At 44.9% G+C, this 12,311-nt stretch overlaps 1 protein-coding gene across 3 annotated transcripts in view; it reads right to left on the bottom strand.

Moving 5' to 3' along the window:
• Window positions 1-587: 587 nt before the first annotated feature.
• Window positions 588-12,311, bottom strand: part of LOC139373804 (protein tyrosine phosphatase type IVA 3) — a 62,321-nt gene continuing 50,597 nt past the window's right edge. For all 3 annotated transcript variants that reach the window (XM_071114813.1, XM_071114812.1, XM_071114814.1), the window contains exons 4-6: window positions 5,735-5,865; window positions 2,565-2,639; window positions 588-2,284 (exon numbers count right to left, since the gene is read on the bottom strand). In XM_071114813.1, the coding sequence (XP_070970914.1) occupies window positions 2,167-2,284; window positions 2,565-2,639; window positions 5,735-5,865 (324 nt within the window). In that variant the 3' untranslated portion in view covers window positions 588-2,166. The remainder of the gene's footprint in view (window positions 2,285-2,564; window positions 2,640-5,734; window positions 5,866-12,311) is intronic.

The following is a 12,311-nucleotide window of genomic DNA, read 5'->3' as shown; positions in this document are numbered from 1 at the left end:
ATTGTTTTAAGTCTTCTGGTTCATTTGATACAGATCTCCTTTACTGAATCAGTTCTAAATAGCACCCTATTCCCTATATAGTATCCTACTTTTGACAGGGTGCCATTTGGGACACAGCCTGGGAATCGAAACCGAACAGTTTGGATTCCCAGGCTAGCCCAGAGTCTCTCCCATCTGGGGAAGGTTAGAAAGGGAAACAGGGCCCAGGAATCACAGGGCCCTGGTTCTGCTGAAGTGGAAGAATGGAATATGAGCATGGGCCCCTACACACAGTAGAGACTACCAAATTTGAGAAAGGGATTCTTTCATCAATCAATCAATCAAATGTATTTATAAAGCCCTTTTCATCCAATCAATCTCTGAAGGTGGAGAGTATCTGACCACAATCAATTATTTTACTCGTCCCCTGATCTTGGCCAGATGTTTAGGTGTAGACATGTTAACACCAGGTATAAACCGGGCTCTTGAAAGCCCTTTCCCTCAGGTCAATCCCCCTTTGTAAGTCTTGAGGTGAACCCATAACTCAAAGGCACCATCTACTTGGCAAAACAGGTATTTTTACTGTTCAGAGATTTGAAATACTGTCATACTCTGATAAGAGTTTATTAATACAGCTAATTATACCATATTTTGGATCGAGTCCATCAAAGTTATATCCACACCCTGTAGCTACTCATTACGTCCAGCAGGTGGAAGCATTTCGTGGAGAGTAATTAAAGTAGTGAGTCAATCAAAACAAAGTGGATGACTGCTACTGCTGTGTCATATTTTCACGCTCCTCTTACATAATCCAATGTCTCACACTACTCCCACTCAGCTCATCGCACCAGGAATGAGCAGTTCCATGACAAACACTTTATTTCTATACAGCTGAAGGTGGTTTCTTCAAAAGGCAGACGGAAGGCAACTTCAATGCGGCGAACAGAGACAAGGCTGTGTGTCTAGTGAGGTGTAAACTGACTACACCTGCACAAGAGTTAACCTGATAGAGAAACTGGGCTAGAAAAGAAACGCAGAACGTGCATTCATTCTGGTTGGCCTAACCAACTATGCCAATGGGGGTGGGTGGGGTAAACCAAAGTGTTTTGACGTGACCCTTGAATTCAGCAACAGCATTTAACTCCCTGCGCGTAGACTCAATGCACAGCTACCTTGTAACAAAGAGTATGGTAGAGAAAGAGAGGGACACGTATTCAGTACAGGATATGACCGTAGAGCACTTTGTGGCTTTTTGTCCCTTAGGTACAGATCTAGGATCAGCTTCCCCTCCCCAAATCCTAACCTTAACATTAGTGGGGAAACTGCAAAACTGACCCAAGATCAGAGTCTAGGGGAAATTTAACTCTGCTTCCTCCCATACACCCGTGAGCCAGTGTAAGTGAATAACCGTCCTACCTAGCCTAACATCAGTTACAAAATTGAGGTACAGTACAAATAAACCTATTGGTCATCATCCAAGTGCACCCCACCCTATAACCATCCCAACCCCTCTGTTCTCATCTGCAAGCCCACTGAATATTCAAGCTAGAAAGGGGCATCAAGACAAAAATATATTACAGTAATCATCAGGTCATTGGAACAAGGAGTGAACAGAACAGCCCAGTACCTACTCTAGGCAGGGCAAAAAAGGGCAACCAGCCACAAAAAAAATAAATAAAAATTCCCATGATTCACATTGGTTTTATATTCATACAGCTAAAGCTGGCTGTCTTTCAGACCATGAGTTGAGGCGCTACCACCATTTGGTAGCAAGGGGTGTTGGAGGTACAATTACCAAGTCTAGTCATTTGCGGCGAGGCACCATCCAATGGTTATGATGGAGTTCAATGTGGCGAGAGTCAACGTCCTATTGCCACCATCCATTCCAAGCTACCTTCGCCTGGCTCTTGGATAAAAAGTCAGATTCAAGGAGGTCTTGGCTGGATCCATCGACCCCCTCAGTAAGCGCTGTCATTAGGCACCAGGGAGACATCACACCCTTCCTTTGGTGGAGCTGCTCAGCTCAGTTCATGATTTATAAATCCAATAGTTCTCAAAAGTTCAGTCACAAAGTGCATTGGCTGTGGACTCGTCCGTCGTCATCGGTATCCATTCGGGTCAGATCAGTCGGTGGCAGGCAGATGATTGGCTGAGCAGGAGAGGGGTTGGGGGGAGGGGGGGGGGGGGTCACATGATGCAGCACTTGTTCTTGAAGATGTGTGGGTCTTTGTAGCGCAGTCTCTGTTTGGGTCGGTACTTCTCCAGGTAGGTCAGCTGCTTGCTGTTGATCGCCCCTCGGCGCTTCCTGGAAAACAAAAAAAACATGGATATTCAAGAACGAACTACAGTAAGAGAACTGAGCTCAACAGACCTCATCTGTAGAGGTTCTTATCCTCTAATAATTAGGGCCACTTGTTCAAAACAGACAGATTCATAAGCATTTAAATCAGTCAAAAAAGGTGTGTCTGACAGCCATGACAATGAACGCAAGAGGAACAAGTTTCATAACATGACCGCAGTAGATCAAGAGAGTTTGGCAGAATACAGAAGAACAGTAAGACGGAAAGAGAGTGAGGGATACTCACTGTCTGATAAACTGGATGGCATCCTCATATTTCATACCACTCTCGATCAGTGCCAACGCCACCAGCACCGGGGCTCTGCCAAGACAGAACATCCACAGCAGGCCAGTCAGAAACAATCACATCACTAACTGATATAGAAAGTTGACTTTCTTTCTTAGATTCCTTTCCAGATGGGATGCAAAGGGTCCCAAAGCTTCATTCAGGCCCTCCGGCACCAAAATTATCTATTGAAACCAAAATTATTTTAGGCAGGGAACAATAGAGGGGATAGATAGGGGGCGCACTGCTATACCTTACTGTACAGAACAGAATAACCTGTGGCTGGATAGGACAGTGGTGACTCCTGAATATGAGGGCCAGAGTACGGCTGGTGAGTGGTGCCCTTTACTGAAACAGTGAAAGCTTGGGACATGGAGGGTGAAGTTGCTCCTAGATGCTGATCTGGGATCAGTTTAGCATTTCCACCACTAATGGTTATGTTTAGGATTGGGGAAGGAGAAGCTAGATCTGTACCCAGATGAAAACTTCCCCCCAGAGTGTGTGGGACATAGAAAGGCAAAGTGTGAGACAATGGCTGTGTGTGTGAGTGTGCTCTCATACACAACCTTCTCAAACAGAGCATCCCCTTACAAGGCACAGACAGAGCTATGTGCTTTCAGCCAGACTAACTTCCACTAACCTGTTGAATCCACAAAAGCTTTAGCTCAACACTGCTTACTAATAGGGTTAAGGGGGCTCGTTCCGCCATAACCTCAGAGTTTTGGGTCTTTTTAATGAGGAGCGGGGATAAAGATGTGTCAGTCTCAGAATAAACCAGGGACACAATATTCTGTGAACGTTTCAAAACAAATCAAATCATGGGCCATTAAGGTTTTTACTGTTAGACACACACAACCTAAACGTAAGCCTGTAACCCCCTCTTAGTGAGCCTCTGCTCAGAGAAAAAGGGTGCTGAAACAGTCTTTTCCATTTGAAACGTATGAAAATAAATAAGTTGGGCCAAGAAAACATTGGCACCATTTCAAAAGCTGAGGCTAGCTCCTTGGGGAAGGGAGATGTGCGTCAGAGATGGGGTTATACTGCCCCCAAACCAGACTGCCAGGGTTATACTGCCCCCAAACCAGACTGCCAGGGTTATACTGCCCCCAAACCAGACTGCCAGGGTTATACTGCCCCCAAACCAGACTGCCAGGGTTATACTGCCCCCAAACCCAGACTGCCAGGGTTATACTGCCCCCAAACCAGACTGCCAGGGTTATACTGCCCCCAAACCAGACTGCCAGGGTTATACTGCCCCCAAACCCGACTGCCAGGGTTATACTGCCCCCAAACCAGACTGCCAGGGTTATACTGCCCCCAAACCAGACTGCCAGGGTTATACTGCCCCCAAACCAGACTGCCAGGGTTATACTGCCCCCAAACCAGACTGCCAGGGTTATACTGCCCCCAAACCAGACTGCCAGGGTTATACTGCCCCCAAACCAGACTGCCAGGGTTATACTGCCCCCAAACCAGACTGCCAGGGTTATACTGCCCCCAAACCAGACTGCCAGGGTTATACTGCCCCCAAACCCGACTGCCAGGGTTATACTGCCCCCAAACCCAGACTGCCAGGGTTATACTGCCCCCAAACCAGACTGCCAGGGTTATACTGCCCCCAAACCAGACTGCCAGGGTTATACTGCCCCCAAACCAGACTGCCAGGGGTGCGGGGGCCCCCTCCCCCCATGTCACTCGGTTTATGACTCTACCCCTACTACATTCTGTTGGACTGTTTGTTTGTGTGTAATAAGAAGAAGAGCAGCAGCCACACTGTGTCTTTACACAAAGTCTGATCAGTATAATACTGTCCTATTGTTCAAAAACATGTCCCAGTGAGGTGGTTGCTAGCTAGAATGGCTCACTTTCTCCCTTCACAGCTTCAAAACGACAGGAGGGAAAGTTAGCCTATCCCTGCTGCAGACAGAGGGGTGGATCCAGGGTCATCTCTAGTTACTGGGCTGCTGGGCTGGGGCCTGATATAAACACTAGATGGAATGGGATGGAACAGCAGATTCAATTATAGGGTATTGGCCCCCGCTCTGCTCCGACTGGGGTCGGGCCTGATCCCAGCTAAAAGGTCATGGAAGGAGCCCAGCGTACGTACAGTGAAGAGGGGACCGCAAAAACAAATGCCTCCTTCCTGTTTCGTCTTCAGACTTCACCCCCCCGGTGCCTCTAATAATACTGTGGGATTACTGAATTGCTGCAGCATGGGGGCACCAAGGGGTCTGTTTGTGTTGACTTTGGCCCAGTGCTAGGCTAGCTAGCTAGCCAGCCCTCAGAGAGAAGGGGAGACAGGGAGGGGTCTAGACACCGGTCTAGAAGAGGTTGTTCAGTTTGATGGGGTGGGCAGCTACGCATTAGCCTGGTCCCATATCTTTTTGTGATTTCTTGACTCCTTTGGTTATTGTCACACCAGCACACACAGATCTGGGACCAGGCTACCTCATTGTGGCTGTGTAGAGGAAGAGTGGGTACTGGGAAAACTCACGCTGAAGCGCTGAGCTAGAAGGATACTCGCCGCTATTATCTGTCTTACTCAGAAGGCCCCTTTTCTTTCCCCTAGAAATGAACAATGGGTGTGTCCCAAACGGCACCATATATAGTGCTGCCACTTGGGACGCAGCCAGAGGTGCCTATCCTATCCTTGAACCTGGAGAGGTGTGGGTCGGGTGAGAATGAGCCTCCCTTGACCCAGGTTTAACCAACTGACTGGCAGATAAACTTGGTAAGCACTGTGCAAAGCTCAGTGGCAGTCAACACAACCTCTTTGGATCCAGTTCCGTGTGATACCTTGTTAACCTTAAATCAAAAATGTCCCCTTGATCTGATTATAGGCAATGATATGCATGAATACTCAAACACGGTTGTCCATTCACTACAGAGCATCCTACTGGTCCCCTAATACAGCGTATCAATAATAATAATAATAATAATAATAATAATAATAATAATAATAATAATAATAATAATAATAATAATAATAATAGCCATTTAGCAGATGCATATACCCAAAGTGACTTACAGTCATGTGTGCATACATTTTAAATATAGGTGGTCCCGGGAAACAAACCCACTATCCTGGTGTTATGAGCACCATGCTCTACCAACTGAGCTGGTCCCCTCACCTGCCCAGTCCAGCCACACAGTGCACAGCTACGCAGCAGCCTGGATCCTCTAGGAAACGGGACCTTAGCAGACTCAGCCAGTCCTCCACCACCTTAGAGGGAGGGGGCGCGCCGTCGTCAAACTGCCAGTCCTGGGGAGGGAGAGAGAGAGATAGACTGCGGCCTTAGGGCTCAGACACACCAATAGCATTTGCTGGCTGAGAGTACTTAGCACCTCTAAACATAATTAGCGCGCTGATTTTACATGTAGAATCTTGTGAAAACGATCGTCAGATTAACACTAGATCTACTTTCGGTGCGATGTGTTCGAGCATTAATGACACGATGCTCCTGGGAAATAGTATGGTTTGGAATCTCATGCATAGCACTTTGGAATGTTGTGTTGACTGTACTGGAAGTGTTCTCTTTTGTCATTTTCTAAGCTTCACAAAGTTGTTTAAAATGAAAGTTCAGGTGACCACAGTGGGGAAAACATTGGTTTGCATGCCACTGCAATGCCAAGCACACTAGGATTGGGCGGTATACCATATATACAGTATACCAGGGTATTTGGGATGGTTTTTCAATACCATTGAAACTATTTATTTTGAAGTTTTTCAATACATTTTAATATTTGTAGCTATTTTTTTAAGTAAATATCTGCAGTTAACTTGTGTAATTCATTAGGAGATAAAGCAGATTGCGTTCTTCATTTCACCAGGCACATTATGATGCTTACTTAGTTCCCCAGAACAGTTTATCCAGTCACGTGTTTGTTAGTAAGTAGCACAACGTGAGAAAGCGGGAGCAGGTGAGTCCGGCTGTGTATTGACAGGGGTCGCATTTTATGTTGAAAGTTTTTTTGCAACTATAGTTTCCCTTCACAGAAAATGCATTAATGCAACACATTCAGCAGAAAATAGATTCATTTTCATCAGATCACAACAGAAGTGCAATGCTATTTGGCTGGCAGCCGAAGGTATATGAGCTTACAATGAAAAAGCTAACACTACGCATGTCCATCATAATTCTAATGTGTAGGCCTATCATAAACATAATGTAGCCAGCTATATTTCCAATTTTTTGCTTAAAGTTAATCTTGCATTTTACCTGAGAAATAGGCTGCCTATTAGAAAAGCACCAGAGAACAGTAGCTACAGTACAAATCAGTTAGAGCGCTGTCTGCTCATCTGAAGCACAGAATTAGTATGATGCCAAGCAGAAATTACAATAAGAAGCATTTTAGATCTGTGCTTACAAAGCGCAACAAGATACACTATATATACACACAGTGCAATCGGAAAGTATTCAGACCCCTTCACATTTTGTTACGTTACAGCCTTATTCTAAAATTGATGAACAACCCTGCTGAAAAAACATCCCCACACCATGATGCTGCCACCACCATGCTTCACCGTAGGGATGGTGCCAGGTTTCCTCCAGACGTGGTGCTGGAATTCAGGCCCAAGAGTTCAATCTTGTTTCTCATGGTCTGAGAATCTATAGTTGCCTTTTGGAAAACTCCAGACAGGCTGTCATGTGCTTTTTACGGGGTAGTGGCTTCCGTTTGACCACTCTACCATAAAGGTCTGATTGGTGGAATGCTGCAAAGATGGTTTGTCCTTCTGGAAGGTTCTCCCATCATCACGTAAGAACTCTGGAGCTCTGTCAGAGTGACCATCGGTTTCTTGGTCACCTCCCTGACCCTTCTCCCCCGATTGCTGAGTTTGGCCAGCTCTAGGAAGAGAGTCTTGGTGGTTCCAAACTTCTTCCATTAAAAAATGATGGAATCCACCGTGTCCTTGGGGACATTCAATGCTGCAGAAATGTTTTGGTACCTTTCCCCAGATCTGTGCCTCGCCACAATCCTGTCTCGGAGCTCTATGGACAATTCCTTCAACCTCATGGCTTGGTTTTTGCTCTGACATGCACTGTCAACTGTAGGACCCTATGTAGACAGTTGTTTGCCTTTCGAAATCATGTCCAATCAATTTAATTTATCACAGGTGGACTCCAATCAAGTAGTAGAAACATCAAGGATGATCAATTTAAACAGGATGCACCTGAGCTCAATTTCGAATCTCATAGCAAAAGGTCTGAAGGTCTGAATACTTATGTAAATAAGGTACAGTTGAAGTCGGAAGTTTACATACACTTAGGTTGGAGTCATTAAAAGTCGTTTTCAACCACTCCACAAATTTCTTGTTAACAAACTATAGTTTTGGAGGAAAAAGGGGGAGGCTTGCAAGCCAAAGAACACCATCCCAACCGTGAAGCACGGGGTGGCAGCATCATGTTGTGGGGGTGCTTTGCTGCAGGAGGAACTGGTACTGGTACACTTCACAAAATAGATGGCTTCATGAGGATGGAAAATTATGTGGATATATTGAAGCAACATCAAGATATCAGTCAGGAAGTTAAAGCTTGGTTCCAAATGGACAGTGACCCCAAGCATACTTCCAAAGTTGTGGCAAAATGGCTTAAGGACAACAAAGTCAAGGTATTGGAGTTGCCATCACAAAGCCCTCACCTGGAATTTTTACTAGGATGAAATGTCAGAAATTGTGAAAAACTGAGTTTAAATGTATTTGGCTAAGGTGTATGTAAACTTCAACTGTATGTTGAAAAAAATATATACATAAAATTTGCAAAAATGTCTAAAAACCTGTCTTTGTTTTGTCATTTTAGGGTATTTTGTGGAGATTGATGAGGGGGAAAAGTATTTAATACATTTTAGAATAAGGCTGTAATGTAACAAAATGTGGAAAATGTCAAGGGGTCTGAATACTTTCCGAAGGCACTGAATAAAAGTATGTGGACACCCCTTCAAATTAGTGGATTTGGCTATTTCAGTCAAGCCCGTTGCTGACAGGTGTATAAAATCAAGTACACAGCAATGAAATCTCAATAGACAAACATTGGCAGTAGAATGGCCTTACTGAAGAGCTCAGTGACTTTTGACATGGCACAGTCATAGGATGCCACCTTTCCAACAAGTCAGTTTGTCAAATTTCTGCCCTAATAGAGCTGAACCGTGTTTTGAAGTGGAGCAACAACAGCTCAGCCGCGAAGTGGCCACACCAGCTCACAGAACGGGACCGCCAAGTGCTGAAGCGTGTAAAAATCATCGGTCCTCAGTTGCAACACTTACTAGAGTTCCAAACTGCCTCTGAAAGCAACGTCAGCACAATAACTTTGTCAGGAGCTTCATGAAATTGGTTTCCACGGCCGAACAGCTGCACACAAGCCTAAGATCACCATGCGCAATGCCAAGTGTTGGCTGGAGTGGTGTAAAGGTCCCCAACTCCATGTGGGGGGCCCAACTCCATATTAATGCCCATGATTTTGGAATGAGTATCAGCCACAGTGGTCTGGACCCAGGGCCTATTGATCTACAGTCACAGTAGTCTGGACCCAGGGCCTGTTGATCTACAGTCACAGTAGTCTGGACCCAGGGCCTGTTGATCTACAGTCACAGTAGTCTGGACCCAGGGCCTGTTGATCTACAGTCACAGTAGTCTGGACCCAGGGCCTGTTGATCTACAGTCACAGTAGTCTGGACCCAGGGCCTGTTGATCTACAGTCACAGTAGTCTGGACCCAGGGCCTATTGATCTACAGTCACAGTAGTCTGGACCCAGGGTCTGTTGATCTCCAGGGAGGGCTGGCTGTCTAGGGAGCGTTTAAAAAGTATCACTAACTCATACATCTCCACAATAGTCCCAAATACAGTTCCAGTCAAACGTTTGGACACACCTACTCATTCCAGGGTTTTTCTTTATGTTTACTATAATCTACATTGTAGAATAATAGTGAAGACATCAAAACTATGAAAAAACACATGGAATCATGTAGTAACCTGAAGTGTTAAACAAATCAAAATATATTTTAGATTTCACATTCTTCAAAGTAGCCACCCTTTGCCTTGACAGCATTGCACACTCTTGGCATTCTCTCAACCAGCTTTACCTGGAACAGTCTTGAAGGAGTTCCCACATACGCTGAACACTTGTTGGCTGCTTTTCCTTCACTCTGCAGTCCAACTCATCCCAAACCATCTCAATTGGGTTGAGGTCAGATGATTGTGGAGGCCAGGTCATCTGATGCAGCACTCCATCACTCTCCTTCTTGGTCAAATAGCCCTTACACAGCCTGGAGGTGTGTTGGGTCTTTGTCCTGTTGAAAAACAAATGATAGTCCCACTAAGCGCAAACCAGATGGGATGGCATATCGCTGCAGAACGCTGTGGTAGCCATGCTGGTTAAGTGTGCATTGAATTATAAATAAACCACTGACAGTGTCACCAGCAAAGCTCCCCCACACCATCACACCTCCTCCTCCATGCCTCACGGTTGGGAACCACACATGCGGAGATCATCTGTTCACCTACTCTGCGTCTCACAAAGACACGACGGTTGGAACCAAAAATATAACATTTCGGATAAGACAAAAAGGACAGATTTCCACCAGTCTAATGTCCATTGCTCGTGTTTCTTGGCCCAAGTAAGTATATTCTTCTTAGTGGTGTCCTTTAGTACTGTTTTCTTTGCAGCAATTCGACCATGAAGGCCTGATTTACAGTCTCCTATGAACAGTTGATGTTGAGATGTGTCTGATACTTGAACTCTGTGAAGCATTTATTTGGGCTGCAATGTCTGAGGCTGGTAACTTTAATGAACTTATCCTCTGCAGCAGAGCTAACTCTGGGTCTTACTTTCCTGTGGCGGTCCTCATGAGAGCCAGTTTCATCATAGCGCTTGATGGTTTTTGCGACTGCACTTGAAGAAATGTTCAAAGTTCTTGAAATGTTCCGGATTGACTGATCTTCATGTCTTAAAGTAATGATGGACTGTTGTTTCATATTATGGTGTTGCCAAAATATGGACTTGGTCTTTTACCAAATAGGGCCATCTTCTGTAAACCACCCCTTGTCACAACACAACTGATTGGCTCAAACACATTAAGGAATGACATTTCACAAATTAACTTAAGGCACACCTGTTAATTGAAATGCATTCCAGGTGAATACCTCATGAAGCTGGTTGAGAGAATGCCAAGAGTGTGCAAAGCTGTCATCAAGGCAACAGGTGGCTACTTTGAAGAATCTCAAATATAAAATCTATTTTGATTTGTTTAAAATCTTTTTTGGTTACGACATGATTCCATGTGTTATGTCATATTTTTTTTTTCTTCACTATTATTCTACAATGTAGAAAATAGTAAAAAATTAAGAAAAACCCTGGAATGAGCAGGTGTGTCCAAACTTTTGACTGGTACTGTAGGTGTGTCATTTATAGTAAACAGTGTGGAATTACCATAGTAACACCTAACAGAGGAGGGAGTTGGCCTTTCATGAGGAAGCAGAGACCAAGAGCCTCTTACCCCCACAAACACACACACAATCCCTACCAGGCAGCTTAGGCGGCAGCCACCACCAAAACAGACCATCTCTCATTTGGTGGTTAGGCTATTTATTTGCCTTGGGCCGTGTCTTACTGTTTTCCTAGGCTTTCTAGCATCAGCTCCTGAAGGCTAAATATTTGCAGCGTAGTACATGTTGTAAGCTGCTGCATGATGTTGGCTGAGGTAATATGGGCTCAACAACAGCAGCACTGGCCTACTCCGGAAACGAGGTATGATCACACGCACACTCACCTCGCATGCTGGCACACACACACACACACACACACACACACACACACACACACACAGGCTTCCGTTCCGGTCAACGTGACCTCGGAATGCTTTTTAGAATGTCATAGATACAAGATGACCTGCTCCAATACCATGCTCTCAACACACAGAACACACTGTTCACATTAACTATCCAATTATGAGACCCTAGCTGTGAAATCCTGTAGCCAAGGCAACTCACTGCCTCCAGAGCATCAAATCACAGTGGAGATATTGAATAAACATACAATTCACTATAACAATTCACCATAATCAATTCCTAGTTAACAGCGATATCCCAAATTAGTTTACACTTCAACTGAAAAACGTCACATCACCTGTTTCTTCCCTATTACAACAGTTATTCAACAGTTGAAGCAGCCTTTAAGAAGAACAGCCATCTTCCCAGGTCTCCGTCCATGTGAGCGGAGTTCTAGGCAAAACACCCTGCAGGCCAGACAGATAGAGCTATGATAACAGAGTACAGCTCTATCCATCTGTCTGGCCCTAGCTTCATTGTTGTTGTCAATATTTTGGAGCACTGGACAGCTGATTGCTTAATAGAGTCCGAGCCCTTTGACAAGATCTCTCCAGATTTCCCCAATATCCCTATAGAGATAAAGGAGAGGGTGGGAGGTAGCAGAGGTGTCATTCCCATAGGGGGCACGTGCTCCCTCAGATTAGTCCTGTTTAAAATCAAATAAATGTATCTGTAATACTACTAGCCACCTAGCAATTGTATGAAGTTGGCTTTAGCTAGCCCAGCCAACTAGCTACCAAGAAGCCATTTCAGGCTACTAAAACACAGGCTAGTGTTTTGGTACTATATCTCTTGACACACTGATGAAAATAATCATGGCCTCCAAACCTTCAAGCTGCATACTGGACCCTATTCCAACTAAACTACTGAAAGAGCTGCTTCCTGT

Source organism: Oncorhynchus clarkii, chromosome 18 (assembly GCF_045791955.1).
Source record: "Oncorhynchus clarkii lewisi isolate Uvic-CL-2024 chromosome 18, UVic_Ocla_1.0, whole genome shotgun sequence".
Classification (NCBI taxonomy): Eukaryota; Metazoa; Chordata; class Actinopteri; order Salmoniformes; family Salmonidae; genus Oncorhynchus; species Oncorhynchus clarkii.
The sequence above is the reverse complement of the archived record's forward strand: the minus strand, read 5'-3'. Positions and strand labels throughout refer to the sequence as shown.